This window comes from Canis lupus, chromosome 6, assembly GCF_003254725.2.
Source record: "Canis lupus dingo isolate Sandy chromosome 6, ASM325472v2, whole genome shotgun sequence".
NCBI lineage: Eukaryota > Metazoa > Chordata > Mammalia > Carnivora > Canidae > Canis > Canis lupus.
Window position 1 is genome coordinate 59,300,916 of NC_064248.1, and position 16,367 is coordinate 59,317,282.

Below are 16,367 nucleotides of genomic sequence, written 5' to 3' on the forward strand. Positions count from 1 at the left end.
ATGAAAATTTGGAAGAATCAAACAAGTCTAGTTATTTTAGATGTAGAGACTTGTGACCATTTAGTTTGGTGGGAAATTCTCAGGATTTCTATTGTAAAATCAAACTCATGACCTTGGGCTTGTGGGGAAGGTTTTTGTTTTTTTTTTTTAACATTAGTTTCCACATAACAGGAAAGAAAGCAGAAAGATATAACCAATCCCTCATTTGCAAAATAGGCAATAACGTAAGAGTATGGCAAGAGTTTAACTGGACTGAAAGAGTAAAGATGAAAAAAAAAAAAAAGAGTAAAGATGATAATCCACAGACCTGCAAAAAGTGAGCATTTGATGAGAGTTTCCATAGTTAGCCTCAATGTTCAGAACAGATAAATGCAAAAAGCGGCATGGGCCTGTTATGCAGCTTTTATACTGCATCTTGATGCAAATGTCATAAAATAAATTAATTAAAACAATGGAAGATGTCTAACCCATTGTGAGCTTTGTCATTTTAATTAAGAAGCTACATTCAAATTTATTTTGGTTTTGCTTTAACTTGAAAAAAAGCCACCCCAAGTAAAAGTATTCTGTATAACCGATGGTGTACCAAACATCACCTCTATTAAGCTCTATTTGGGAATTGGTTATCTTACTGTCACACTCATTAAGAGACTTGGTTTAGCAGTGAGTACACTGTTAGTACACAGATAATCATAATACCAGTAGTAATAGCAGGGACTCTTGTGATGTTTAAACATAAGGCACTGAGCAGTCTACACATTTTGACTAAGATCACTGGTATAACAGTGGGTAGCAAATGCTTTACTTTCCAAGTGTGGGTTAGGGTCTTCTTATCTTATTAATGTGAAAGAGAAAAATAGAAAAATGCTAGGTAGGAAAGGTCAGAAAATAGCTAGAGTGAGCTGGTATAATAGATAGTTTTGTAGAAGGAAGAAAGCATGAAGGAAGCAAAAAAAAAAAAAAAAAAAAGAAAAAGCTACAATTGGGAAAACCCTCTTGGTAAACCTCACTAATTTGATCTAATTATTGTGAAGAACAGTCAGAATAATGATATTTTAAATATATTATTTCATTCATTCAACCAATAACTCACACAAACCAACATATACTGGATGTCTTCTTTGTGCAAAGGATTAGTCACAAGGTCGGAGGAAAATTATGATGACTCAGCCCTCGGTGAGCTCACTGCAGCTTCCTTCCAGGCATCTGAAATAACAGAATCAGCTGTGGCCAAGCATTGCTTAGAACAGATCCTTGGTATATACATTGGTTTACTACTTGAAAAAAAGACTTAAGGGACCTTCTGTATATTGTTTCCTATTTCAAAGATAAAGATTGCTTCCTGTTTTATAGTATTATTACCAAAGCTACAATTTTCCTATTTGTAGCATTTATCTTGCTTCCAATCTTATATTATCATAAATAACATTGCAACGGACATCTTCATGAACATAGTGTCTCATATTTTAGATTATTTCCTTACTCTGGTTCTCAGAAGTGGGATTACTGGCTCAAGAGGCTTTAACCACTAAATCATTCTTGGGGTAATGCCAGATTGCTTTCTAAAAGGTTGTATCAATTTATAATAGTGAGCAATGCATGACAGTAATGAAAGGCACAATTTTATATTCTCATCATGTAGTCATCCTTCATAATTAATACTTTCAGAGTTTTCATTTAATATTCAAATCGCATGAGGTTCTTTGAAAATAGGTACTTTTTAATTTAATTTAATTTAATTTTATTTTATTTTATTTTAAGATTTTGTTTATTTATTCATGAGACACACAGAGAGAGAGGCAGAGACATAGACAGAGGGAGAAGCAGGCTTCCCACAAGGAGCCTGATGCAGGACTCAATCCCAGGACTTCGGAATCATGACCTGAGTTAAAGGCAGACACTCAACCACTGAGCCACCCAGGTGCCCAGATAGTTATTTTACACAATAAGATTTTTAGCATGTGATTTTCATGGAAACAGCAAATATCTAATGTAAAAAATTTAGTCTGTAAGAAAGTGTCAGTCACAGGTCCCATGAATATGAACATGTTTTTTTTTTTTTTTTTTTTTTTTATGATAGTCACAGAGAGAGAGAGAGGCAGAGACACAGGCAGAGGGAGAAGCAGGCTCCATGCACCGGGAGCCCGACGTGGGACTCAATCCCGGGTCTCCAGGATCGCGCCCTGGGCCAAAGGCAGGCGCCAACCCGCTGCACCACCCAGGGATCCCTGAACATGTTTTATGTTCTCATTTTCCCCCATAGTTCATCAGGGCACTCAAAAAACCAAAGTTTAGAGAACTTTAGAGATAAATCTTATCTAAAAACACATTTTTAGGAAATTATAATCTCATATATCATTCAATTTCCCCTTATTTTTTATTGTAAAATTAGAAAGTTGGTATTTTAGGAGCAACATTAGTTTTAAGACAGAATAAAACAGCACTTAACAGGACAGCATAACTTTTGATGCTTAATGCCAAATGATATCTTTTTGGAAAAATATTAATTTTAAGAGTTATTAGGCTATTAATATGAATCTTTTAAAGTTCTTTTGTTCTGTTTTGCTTTTATCAGAGTAAGTTAGAAGTTTAAAAGAAAGTTACTGCTCACTGAACATTGAATTAGAAAATAAATTAATTTCTAGGAATCTTCCTCCCTGATCCTGTAAGGAGATAAGTGACAGTTAATATTTTCCATATATATATTATTAATGTTTTAAGCCTAAGTTCTACTTCAGCATGTGGAGAAGCTACTGACTTTATTCAGTGAAAACCAAGCTTTATTCTCAAGTGGAGGACAAGCTGCCAATACTGGGGAATAAAAGATGTCACATAAATCAACAAACAAATGGAAAAGTTAAATTCAGGATCACATACGCAAGTACATTCAGTGATGGGATATGAGCCAGGCACATTTCAGTGTACGCAGCGCATGGGCTGACAAACACAAGTATCCTTATGCAAACAGCTGATCAGAATATTTTAGAGCACAGCTGTCCCATAAAATCAAGCCCACATGATTGCTGCAGGTACACTGCTTGTTGAATCCATTCCCTGATATTAAAGTCTGTAAACTGAATTTCTGTACATTGAGTTTATAGTAGGAGGCATATTGCATGGACTGTGATGCCAAATTGCAAGGGCTCAAACCCTGGGTCTGCCATTTACTAGCTGTGTGATTTGAGGCTATTCCTAACCATCCTGTGTCTCAATGTCCCTATCTATAAAATGAGGACAAGAAGAGTAGACAACTCATAGAGTTGTTGTAAAGATTAAATGAATATGTGCAAAGTCTGAAAATAGTACTTAGCACATAGCAAGCACTTTATGAGCATATGTTACTATTACTAATTTCACGATTATTAATATTTATTACTACTTCTATGTGAATTTAAAGAAAACTTTGCCTTTATTCAAGAGTCAAAAGGATAGTGAATGCCTCTACAAATATAACCTCCATTTTCCGAGGAACAGTCCTTTGGGCCCCAAAATACAGTCCTGCAGTATCAGTTATGCGGTTGGCCTGCATAGAAGGGGGAAAATTTTAGAGTCAGGCATCTCTGGTTTTGATTTCTACCTCCACCACTAACTTATCATGTGACTCTGGGCATTTTATTTACTCAACCTCTCTAAGCCTTTAAAAGGAGAATAATAGTATCTTGCCTGATGTGATAACCAAGAATGAGATAACTGAAGGAATGTGAGGTACCTTACAGGTGGCCTGATGCATAAGGACCTCAGTCCTTGCAGTTCCATGTAGAGTCCTCCTTTTCCCTCTCTGGCTCCCTGCCACCTTCAGCAGGGTCTTATTTTTCTGCCTGATGAAACCAAACCCCCACAAAGCAGGCCCAGGACAATCACCAACTGAAAATTTAGTGTGTAAAGATATCATTGGTAATATAGTAAGCATTATAATGTTATAATAAAAAGGTTGACAGGTCCATATTTTTTAGACAGGCACACTAAAATATGTATGAGCCAAGGTGATAGATGGGATGTGTTTTTAAAATGCTTTAGGGGCGCCTGGCTGGCTCAGTCAGTGGAACATGTGACTATCTCAGGATCATAAGTTCAAGCCTGACGTTGGGTGTGGAGCCTATTAAAAATAACTAAAATAAAATAAAACGCTTTATCAAGGGAAGACATGAAGGAAGAAAAGGATACATGATACAAATGTGGCAAAGTCTTGATAATTATTCAATCAGGAAGAGAGGTACATAAAGATTCATTACATTATACCTCTAAAAAACTCACACATTTCTAGGAGTAATATATATTACACAGGGCACATGAAGTTTATCTAATATTCTAGGTATTTCATCCCATTTCCAAGGGTCCAAGTCAAATCTGGTCAAACATTTCACTCAATCCTCCTTTCTTCCTTGTCTAGCAGAGTATGTCATACAATTTCCAAACAAATATTTGTCAAACTTTGCTTAGGTTAGGAAAATGTTATTTTCTCCAATTTCACATTAACAGATACTTCAGTATCAATGTTTCCAATAGTGAGGCCACAAGAGAGATTTAATGAACCTCCACAACATAACGCCAAGTAAAAGAAGCCAGACATAAGAGACAACATATTGTATGATTCCATTTACATGAAAAAGTCCAGAAAAGATAAATCTACAGAGACAGAAAGTAGAAGGTTGATTCCTGGGGCTGGAAGTCCAACTGGCATGAATTGTACATGGGCATGAGTGCTCTTATTGGGATGATGGAAATGTGCTAAAACTGGATTAGAGATACAGGCACAAGTTCTTAAAATTACTAAAGGGGAGCCTGGCTGGCTCAGTCAGTAGAGCATGTGACTCTTGACCTCAGGATTGTAGGTTCAAGCTCCACATTGGGTGCAGAAATTACCTAAAACTAAAATCTTAAAAAAAAAAGACCCTTTAAATTACCAAATGTCATTGATTTCTAAACAGGTTAATTCTATAGTATGTAATACCTCAATAAATTTTTGAAAAATATACCTAGATGGATCACAACTTGTAAAAAATAATTTATTAGCTATGTAAAGCATTTTATACTTTAGAAGTATAGCACATCAATTAAAAAAAAAGTACTAGCACATCAATTTTGACTTCATTGTAGTAATACGAACTTTAAAAATAAGTATTTAAGTTAAAAAGATGAGTTAATTTAAATATTTGATTTGAACGAGTTATTTTACTTAATTCATTCACAGATTTAAGTTAACTAGAAATGACGATACTAACAAACCGGAATTTTTTGTAAACACTAATCTGGGTCATTGATTCCTAGGTGATAAGACCCCAACTCTATGTGCTTGTGTGTGTGCGTAGTTGTGTATTTTAATCCCAGGATCAGATGTAAAGATTAAATGGGATAAATGTTGATGAGAGGCTATATAAATTGCCAGTGTTGTACAAACACAAGAATGGCCTACCTAAATTGTTTCTATTTTAACAAAAAGAAATCCTAACTGGCTTATGACAGATAAGAGACTCTCCACGTGGGGCAGAAGTAATTTAACAGGCCGTCCAGCTTCTTTCCTCCCGGGTTTCAACTTCTCTGATTTCTTTCTTCTGCAAACATTACCGCATGCCCACTAGGTGATATAGGTCCTTATTCTTGATCTTCCAGAAGGGCCTAGCTGTCCTCCTTCTGGTCTCCCCCTTCTTCTTCCAAGTCAAGGTGTTCTATCTATAAAAAACGTCCTGCCTGCATGGGGGGGGGGCACCCCCAACCCTTTTTCTGGTTGCATTTGGCACAGCTGAAATGAACTGTCATTTGTGAAACTTTTCCAGGTATTAAGAGAGACCCTCACCTCCCACCCCCCACCAGCCAAAGTACAGTCAAGTAGTCAAGTTTTTAAATTACAGAATTACAGATTGGAAGACTGGGAGAAGAAAAAAAAGAAAAAAGAAAGAAAAAAAAAAACTACTCTCTCCTCTCCAGCTGGATTTCAGTTCCTAAACTTCTGCTTCTCACACCCTTGTTCTAAGGAAGTGAGCCTTTCCCACCTTTCAAGAATACAATGAGGGCTCAGTGGCATGTAAGCCCCAAGCCCAAGTGAACAAAGCAGCCACTATATTCTGTCTTCATCCCCATAGAAACCTGGAGCACCCTCTTTCCTCTGATTCCCACAGGGTCAAGGTTGGTTTATTTTCAGCAGATGGGTGGCGAGGTTATTGTTATTTATTGCCACTGTCCTGATGTTAGTTTGGCTAAGTAATAAACCGAGGGTCCTTCTGGGGCATGGAACCTTCCACGGAGCTCTCTGTGCTTCGGCTAATCAACCAGATTTTGCAAAGGCCACGAAAAAAAAAAAAAAAATCAGGCCTGCGCCGACCTCTCCCGGCCTCCGAGGCGAGGGCCGAGCGCCCTCCCGAGGGCCTGCTCCACCTCCCGCCAACTCGGAAAGCGCCTGCGGAGCAGAGGGGGGCCCCGCTTGCACCCAAAGGGGAGAAGAAACAGCTCGGCAGCCGACGGCAGAGCCGACATTGACACCTGTTCAGGCGGACTTAGGTGAATCTCCCTCTTGACTCCTAATTCCTTAAGTGGAATCGCTCCTAAGCACGAGTAAGGACTGCGCTCGAACCCCCGGCGGGGAGGGAGCGGGGCGGTGGAGGGTGCGCCTTCGGGGGTGCGGGCTTTGCAGCCCCCGCCGGGCCCGGGCTGTCTCCGTGTTTGAACTCGGCCCGCCCTAGAGTCACCGCGAGAACCCCCCCAGGTCGTCGAGCTGGCTCGCGCCGCAGCACAGCAAGTCAAGGCAACGCAATAGGAAGATTGAAAAAAAAAACGCGAAGCACGTGGCACCCAGAAGCTCACTTTTGTTGGCCCCTCTCCCGACCCGTAGCCGCGCCCTATTATGACCACGTGGGCGGTTCGCTCTATAAAAGCCGGGCTCGGAGCGTCCTGTCGCCACAGTCGCTTCCTGTTCTTGGCGCGTCGGTCGGCTCGTCGCTGAGGCCGCGGGGGCCGTGAAGATGGCGTCTACCAGCCGGTTAGTACGTCCGGCCGAGCCGCGCTCGCTGAGGGGCGGGCGGAGAGTGCCAGAGTGGGCAGGCGGGCCCCGGGGGGCCGCGTCGGGCAGAGCGTTCCGGAGGTGCGGGGGGAGGCGGTGGACTGGCTGGCCGAGCCGGACAAAGGCGCTTCCAGACGGCAGGGCTGTCAGGGGCGGCGCAGGGGCTGCCGACCGCGGCGCTCCCACAGCGGCGGTACCACCCGACGTCCTGGCTCGTGAGCTCATCCGGCCGCCACCCTGTGAGGGCCGCTGTGTCCCCAGCCCCCCCTCGTTTCGCGTCTTTTTTTGGGGGTGGGTGGGGGGGGTGGGTATCTTAACCGTGGTGTTTTTGTTTTTGTTTTTTTGTGTGTGTTAATTTTTTTCTACGCTTGTTTTTCCAGCTGTGGCTCAACCAGCCCACGATCCTTTCCAAAAAGCGGGAAAGGGTTAGTTCCAGGCCCCTGTCGATCTGACAGCTGTAGAGTTAGGGACGTCAGCCCGAGGGGAACTGATTACCGTCCCAGAGGCCTTCCGAAATGGAAGCTGGGGGCGTTTCCGAAGAGTTGAGAAGTTCCCTTCTAAGAGGTTTATATTTTTACAGAGGTCTTCTGCATTCTCCTGAAGAAAATCTTGCCTGCAGACAATTGCTTACATACGCTGGGAAGTTACTAAGTCTTTTTTTTTTTTTTTTTTTTTAACACTAAGATATATATTTTTTTAATGTGATATACTCCTATCTACAGGAAATAAGTGCAGTGCCCTTAAAGACAGCCTTTAATCCTGTGGTCCGAAAAAAATGTTTGTAGACCCTAATTAAGTCTCTCATTACCACTACGAGGTAGATATTAGTATTTTTGCATAAGTGTAAACTGAGTCATGCCGGTGTTGACTTTTCCAAGGTCAGTGTCAGAACAGAGTGTAGAATCCCTTATCAGTTTCCTGTTACCACGCAGCTGGCCTCTAGTTAGCTCATAATGTATTGAAAGTGTCAAGTTCTATAGCTTCTGGGGAGGTAACTGGCATAATTTTTTTGAATTTGTTATCCTCTGTGAGAATTGAGTTCCCAGTAAAAGCCAGTATCACAAAACAGCAAACTGGAGAAGTCCGGGCCCTTTTGTGGTACTGCTAAGACTTACTGCTTTATGTTACTGTACTTTTTAAGGGGGAAAAAAAAAAACGGTGTTGGGGGAGGCAGTGTTAGCTAAAACAACTTGGAAACCACTCAAAGCCAGGGACACTCTTGTTTACTGATTGTACTTCTGTGATTGAATACTCAATCATTCGGTCTGGGTGTGGCTCTGTTGGGAAAGGCTTTTCTTGTAGGTAAGTGGAAAACTTGAGCTTCCTGAAGACACCTAACTACCACGTCTTAGGGCAGTAGATCTGAAAAATAAATGTGGTCACACTTGGGCACAGCTTTTCCATAGGATAGGACAGGAATTTTGTAAGAAAAATTTGCAACAGTTAACTGTAGTTAAGTTCATGTGCTAGATTCTTTATCAAAAGAATACACTTACCATTGTGTGTCTCTATTTTCTTCATTTGTTAAAAAATAATTTTTGAAATAAATTGTTTCTGGACACGTCCAGGTCTTAAATCTATGTGTCATTGAGTTGTCCATCTCTAAATTTTCTACGGGTGAGAACAAAGGTAAAATGTTAGTATTTCTGCCTTTTAGTTTGTTTTTTTTTTTTCCCCCTTGAGGGAGAATAGTTACTAGATTATGAAACTGCCTGGTGTTTTCACAGAGAAAAACACAAATGTTGTGAGTTCAAGTCTAAACTCCACCATTTTTCTGTAATTTCAGGCTAATCGTTTTGTAAGCTTAATCTTTAGAAGGGAAATAACCTTTATTTTGCAGGGTTGCTATGAAAATGAATAATAAGTGTAGCACTAGGCACACAGTGGGGACCCAATAAGTGATCGTTATAAAGTGAGATTTGGGTTTATCTGGCTCCTTAGGTACTCTGAATTGTTTTAATGTCTTGGGTGGTTGTTTACTCCATTCTTTCTCTTTCATTTCTCTCTCTTCCTTCCCCCACTGCCCTACTCTTGTGGCTCCTTTTTGATTACTCTTGTGGATATTCTAATTAAAGTTGACTGCTGTATCATGATTCATTTTATTTTTTTTATTTTTTATTTTTTTATTTTTTAATATTTTATTTATTTATTCATGAGATACACAGAGAGAGAAGAGAGAGGCAGAGACACAGGCAGAGGGAGAAGCAGGCTCTACGCAGGGAGCCCGACATGGGACTCGACCCAGGTCTCCAGGATCACACCCTGGGCCGCAGGCGGTGCTAAACCACTGCACCACCAGGGCTGCCCCTCATGATTCATTTTATTTTGGATACGTAACACACAGTAGTACAAAAACAAAAGTGAAAAGAAGTTTCTTGCCTAGCTCTCAGCCATCTAATTCTCCCCTGAAAGCAGCCATCATAACCAGTTTCTTGGTGTTTTCCTAATAGTTTAACAAACTTGTTTAACAGTGCCAATCTCTCTTGTTCCCCCAAAGTCCATTGTAAACAGTTTGCTACCTTTTTACCATTTTTGTGAAGTTAGCACACATTTTAGGTGCACAGTTCAGTTAAAAATGAGCGCATAGACATAGCTACCACCCCAGTCAAGAAATTAATTGCCACTGGCACCCTGGAAGCCTCCTTGTGCCCTCAGCCATTACCCCCTTTCCAAACATAACCATATCCCAACTTCTAATACCATAGATTTATTTTGCCCACTTTAAGGTTTATATAAGTGGTTTGTTTTCCTCTGCCTACTTTCTTTTGATCAGTATTTTTGAGAATCATCTTTGTTACTGCATATAACTGTTATCATACTTTTTCTAGTTTTGTATAAAATCCCTATGGGTGCCTAGGTGGCTCAGTCGGGTAAGCGTCCAACTCACGGTTTCAGCTTAGGTCTTGGTCTCCTGGTTGTGTGATTGAGCCCTACATCAGACTCTGTGCTCAGTGCAGGGTTAGCTTCAGATTGTCCCTCTCTCTCTCAAATAAAATCTTTAAGAAAAAAAATCTCTAACTTTTTTCACTTAGCATATCTTTGAGATATTTATATATCATTTATATGCATACATACAAGATAATTCTACTTTTTAATAGTGCAAAATATATGGCCTTATCTTTGTATGCTTTGTGCCGTATGGCTGCCTATTTGTAATTATTGTTACTCTGTTAAGATTTTCCTTTATTTCAACATAGTTTTTCATAAGTCATACTAACCTCTTAATTTATGTCATAATTTTTAAAATATTTTCCTAATATGAATTTATAAAACAAACTTCTATTCCCCCATTTCCCAATGAACAGATCCAAGACATGTTCTGGTTAACTTGAATTTATACATTTTGGGATGTGGATTATTTTATCAGTTATTCAGTGGGAATCACCTATGTTGAGAGTTGATATTCTGAATTATATTTGCTGATGTTAGAAAAATTTACCCGAACCACAACTATCTGTTTGCTTACTGTAAGAATGTTTAATAATGTCTTTTAGATGTATATTTGCGATGGCCGTAATTTAACCTTGTGCTGTAGTATTTCAAGTGAACTTTTATTTTTATTTTTTAAAGATTTTCTTTATTCATGAGAGATAGAGAGGCAGTGACACAGGCAGAGGGGGAAGCAGGCTCTTCACGGGGAACCTGATGCAGGACTCCATCCCAGCACCCTGGGATCATGACCTGAGTCAAAGGTAGACACTCAACCACCGAGCCACCCAGTCAGTGTCCCTCAAGTGAACTTTTAAAGAGGGCTTATTTTCCATGATACCAAACGTTTAATTATTGTGAGAGAAATAACTACTAAATCTGTGTTAAATATCTTTGTTGCTTTTTATTTAAAAAAAAATTTTTTTTTAAGTAAGCTTTATGCCCAGTGTGGGGCTTGAACTCGCAGCCCTGAGATTAGGAGTCACATTCTCTACCACCTGAGCCAGCCAGACACCCCTCTTTGTTGCTTTTTAAAACTGATTTTGTGTCCTTTAAGATTGATGGGTCTTTCCCAAACTGCTTTATTTTCAAAATAGAATAATTGAGCACATTAGTACTATCACAAATAGATTAAAAAGTAGCTTTTGAAACCATTTCTTGAATGGCAGCAACTCATTTTTTTGACTAAATGAAATCTTCAGGTGTTAAGTTCAGCAGATGCAGCAGGCACATCCTCCGTTCTATCTACCTGTTAGGTTCGGTCTGCTATTCTAAATCTATTACTAAGATATTCGACAAGTAGGAAAAAAAAAAAGAATTAAAATGTATTCTGACTAGAAAAATAAATGGTAAGTCACACAAACCAGATGATTATATGTAAATGTCACAGGTTAGTATGGTAGCTAGTCATTTCTGTGCTAATCAAGATTTTTAAAAATCGAAGTAATCTACCTATTAAAAGAAAAAACACTTGCTTTCCCTTTAGGTTTTTAAAGCCTTTAATGTCTGCAGACCTGAAACTGTTCTTAGAATAAACAATTGTAATGGAATGGAATCTATCTGTTAATTAGTAGCTGGAATTAAAAGTTAGCTAACTGGGATGTTTACTTTGCAGATTTAGCTTAAGTGTATTACACATGTATAGTATTGGGGAATTGTTCAAATCTTCCTTTACTCCTTCCCCCTAAAAGATTACTTTGTTACATTGGGAGAATATAAAAAAAATTTTTTTTTTTTCTTCATTTAGTTTGGATGCTCTTCCAAGAGTCACGTGTCCAAACCATCCAGATGCGATTTTAGTGGAGGACTACAGAGCTGGTGATATGATCTGTCCAGAATGTGGCCTGGTTGTAGGTGAGCAGTTACTGTGGTTTTAAGTGAAATCACTATTTTGGGTACTTTGCTTTTGTGCATTTCCTGAAGTTTCTTTTAATGAATACATTTTGTTTTTTCCCCTACAGGTAATTCTTAATGATTTTACAACCAACATACAAAAAGAATTAGGGGAAAAAAGTCTAAAATCAGAGATACCATATTTTATTACCTATACAAATGCATATATTTCATGATGTTGGATATGAAAGAACATTTAAATTTGAGACAACCAATCCAAAAGACCTTCAGTCCTTAGTCTTCATTTTTTTTTTTTTTTTAAGATTTTATTTACGTGAAAGAGTGCAAGCATAGAGGGAGAGGGAGAAGCAGACTTCCCGCTGAGCAGAAAGCCTGAGGCGGGGTTGGATCCCAGGACCCTGAGATCATGACCTGAGCCAAAGGCAGTTACTTAACAGACTGAGCCACCCAGGAGTCCCTCCTGAACCCCTCTTAGTCTTAAGTATTTGTTGAGGGCAGAGTGGGGGTGGTGGTGACACTTATTTTTATAAAATAATGAATTAGGGGTGCCTGGGTGAAGCATCTGACTCTTGGTTTTGACTCAGATCATGAACTCCGGGTTGTGGGATCCAGCTCCATGTTGGGCTCCATGCTCAGTGCAGAATCTGCTTGAGATTCTCTCTCTCTTGTTCCTCCTCCTCTGCCCCCCTCCCCCTGCTCTCTCTCTCTAAAAAGAAATAAATACATCTTTTAAAAAAAATGGATAAATTTAATCCAACTTTTGTGGCTTTTAGATATTTAAACAAGATTTGTTTTAGGGTAATAAAGGTGTATCTGCACTGAATCTTACCCAAGGCCTTTTAGTTAACGGATCCAATTGCTTATATAGAATGATTTCTTTATGAATTTCTGGTATAAGATTGTTATTGTCAAAAACACTGCTTAACATTTTCATTTTGTTTCTACTTGCTCGCTTATCCAGATATATAGCCAAACTTTTGAAGAGAAATGGTCTGTTCAAAAATTATTCTTATGGGGGAGGTTGTAGCTAGCCTTTGAAAAAAGGAGTGAGACTTATTAGCCAGTTGAAATACTTAGAAATGAAAGTGCTAGTAGGATTATGGGACGTATAACAGAAACATTGGTGGTGATACATTGTGGAATTGCCTTACTTGGAGGACATTGGCAGTATTCATCCAAGTAGACTGCTCTCTTCAGACCTCCAGTGGAAGTTTTAAATCATACAGAGTCACTAATAGGAACTATAATCCACTTATAATTAATCGAATTCTATTCAGGAAGCAATATTAATAGCTTAAATATGCTGGACACTGTTTTAAATGATTTATGTATTCAACTCAGTTTATCCTCAGAGAAACCTTTGCGATAAGTACTACTAATATCTTCGTTTCAGAGATGAGAAACTCAAGTTTAGTGTGGTAGTGTAGCTCCACTGTCTGCATGGAGTCACATTTCTATCCTAGATTGCCTTCTGTAGTAAAATGAGTTCATTTTGAGATTGGCATACTGTGACCCACCACCTTTTAGTATATATGGCCTGCCTGCTAAGAATGGCTTTCACATTTTTAAGTGGTTGAAAAAAACTCAAAAGAATAATAATATTTTGAGATACATGAAAATAATATCAAATTCGAATTTCAGCATTCATACATAAGTTTTATTGGACACAGCCACACTTGCTAGTTATATATTGTCTGTGACTGCCTTTGCATTATGACAGCAGAATTTAGTAGTTGCCACAGAAACCATATGTGGTGCTCTCTTCACTTCATACTGCTGCCCAGTGCACTATAAATCCCAGTAATGCAGTTAAAATTCCTTAGCGTTTGAGTACAAAGCCTGTCTCCATACTGCAACATTTTATTTTGTTACCATACCCGTCATGTCAAAACAAAAAGAAAAAAGTGAACTTTGAAAGTCATGCTTTTTTTTTTTTTTAATTTTTATTTATTTATGATAGTCAGAAAGAGAGAGGCAGAGACACAGGCAGAGGGAGAAGCAGGCTCCATGCACCGGGAGCCCGACGTGGGATTCGATCTTGGGTCTCCAGGATTGCGCCCTGGGCCAAAGGCAGGTGCCAAACCGCTGCACCACCCAGGGATCCCGAAAGTCATGCTTTTAAAGTACATGCTTTTAAGGGTTATTTTGTTATTGAATCAGCTGGCAAAGCTTTGAATTTATTTTGCAGTGATACTATAGCTCTGCTAAAAGAATATAATAAACTTTCATGTTACCTTACCAGATAAACAATTCTCATACCAATTTAGTAAAACAATGATCAGAAAATTTAGAAAATGTGTAGTGGAATATCTCATCACAGCAGAATTTCTTCACAACAATAAAAGAATACAATAAGGCTGCAGTTAAAGTAAGTTTCTGAGTGGCTTATTTGTAGCCCATATAGGGTAAGCCATTTACCAATGATGAGTTAGTTAATTTGTGTTTGTGATAGCTAAAGAAATGTGTCCAGAAAAAAACTTTTTTAAGACAATTAGCCTCTCAGCAAAAACAGTTGCTTGAAGAATTAAGGACCTTGGGAGCAACACTGATAGTCGATTAAAAGTCCAGGCAAATTTCAAGTATTTTTCCTAGACTTTTTTTTTTTCTTCCCTAGACTCTTGATGACTAGATAGATGTTACTGAGTTGTTGATTCATTGTGTCAGTGCAGAGTTTTTAAGAGTTTGAATCATCTGCATGGAACAACTACAGGAGAAACTATTTTTAAAGAAGTTACAAAAATGCTAATTGAGTACAATCTGAAGTGGAATCTGCTAAGATGTGTTAAAACTGATGATGGTAAAAATACATGTGGAAGAAGACTTAGTTGGACAGAGATTGTGAAAGTGTAAGATTTGTAAAGCCTGTAATTATTTATTGTATTCGTCAGCAAGTATATTGTAGAAGAGATTTGAATCTGTTCTGTTACTGAGCGGTATATCAGTAGTGAACTTCATTCACTCTCATGGACTTAACTGTCAGCACTTCAGTGAATCGTTGTCAGAAATAGAAGCTGAATATCTCAACTTGCCTACCACAGAGTAATTTGATAGCTTAGTGGTAGCAAAGTTTTCTTAAAATTGTTTTTGAGCTCAGGGCCAAGGTTGAAATTTTTCTGAACTCAGTCCTGCCTTCGACCACTACTGTTGAACACTGGATGGCTTAGAAATTAGCTTTTGCTGCAGACTTGCTAATATTTCTTAATTAATTCAACCTAGAATTATAAGGCAAAATAGTGCCTATATGTTAAGATTGCACTGTAATAAAGTCAATTTGGCAACAACATTATTTGAATCACAAATAACGTCAAGTTGCTTTAATGTATTTTATAAACTTTCATTACCGTCAGAAGTTAAAACAGGAACTAGGATCTTCATTCCCACACAAATCTGCAGCAGCTATATTTTCCAAACTCAAACTATAATTTAATCAGTGTTTTCCAGACCTGGATGCAAAGGAAATTTTCATATTTCAGAATCTGTTTAACTCTGCAATTAAGGACCTTCCACCTAACCTTCAATTGGGAGTGATTAATCTACAATGTAATGACATGTTAAAAGGCAAAATATCAGAAGAATGTAATAAAATTCTATAAATGCCTTTCAAGCAATGAATATGCTCAATTAAAGTCATATGCTTGCAGATTAATATCAGTATTTGGCAGTTCTTATCTGTGTGTGAAAAAGACTTTTTAAAAAATGAAATACATAAAATCCCTGTTAACACAGCATTGACAGATGAACATTTGTAATTGATTTTGATGATAGAGAACACTAACTGAATTCCAATTAAGGGAAATATTATCACCCCAAAAGAGAAGTCTCTTCTTTCTCAGTAGTAGATATGTATTACAACAAATTATACTCAGCTATTATTATAGTTTTAATTTCACCAATAGAAAAATCAGTGGAATTTTCCTCTTCATGCAAGTGCCTCAGTTTAGCCTCTTGACCCACAAAGCCTAAAATATTTACTATATGGCCCTTTAGAGAAAAATGTTTTCCAACCCATAAGTTAAATGAGAACATTCTAATTCCATAGTATTAGGATCAAACTGGTAGTATGTAAGAGTTAAGAGATAGAGGTTGCAGATAATTTCAGCTTCTTGCCTCTCCTAATTTAAAAAGCAGTTCAGGAATTTTGCATTCTATTCCCAACCTTCCATCAGCTTCACTTCAAACTAGCATGATAGTTCTGTAAGATTAACCAACTGGAGAAGGAAGATCTAATTCATAAGGCTTAAGTCCTTTTTTTGTGCTTGGAATCTCTAATCTTTACTTGCATTTTTCTGCTTATATCAAACCAAACAAGTTAGTTTTCTTTTAGTTTTGTTTTATTTACTTATCAACCTTGAACACCAGCATTGAAACTATTATATTTTATCCTAACTAAAGCAATTAGGCTTAAATTGTAAGGCCTGAAAATTAAAAAAAATAATCTGATTAAATTTCCTTTCTGTATACAGAAATATCTTTTTATGGTAATTGATTTTTCTGGGGATACCTGGGTGGCTCAGCAGTTTTAGCGCCTGCCTTCAACCCAGGGTGTGATCCTGGAGTCCTGGGATCGAGTCCCACATCAGGCTCCCTGCATGGA

The 16,367-nt window shown here is 38.4% G+C and overlaps 1 protein-coding gene across 1 annotated transcript in view; it reads left to right on the forward strand.

Moving 5' to 3' along the window:
* Positions 1 to 6,810: 6,810 nt before the first annotated feature.
* Positions 6,811 to 16,367, forward strand: part of GTF2B (general transcription factor IIB) — a 35,165-nt gene continuing 25,608 nt past the window's right edge. Inside the window, 2 exon segments of the mRNA XM_025417742.3 lie at positions 6,811 to 6,970; positions 11,667 to 11,773. Coding sequence (XP_025273527.1) covers positions 6,954 to 6,970; positions 11,667 to 11,773 — 124 coding nt within the window. The 5' untranslated portion in view covers positions 6,811 to 6,953.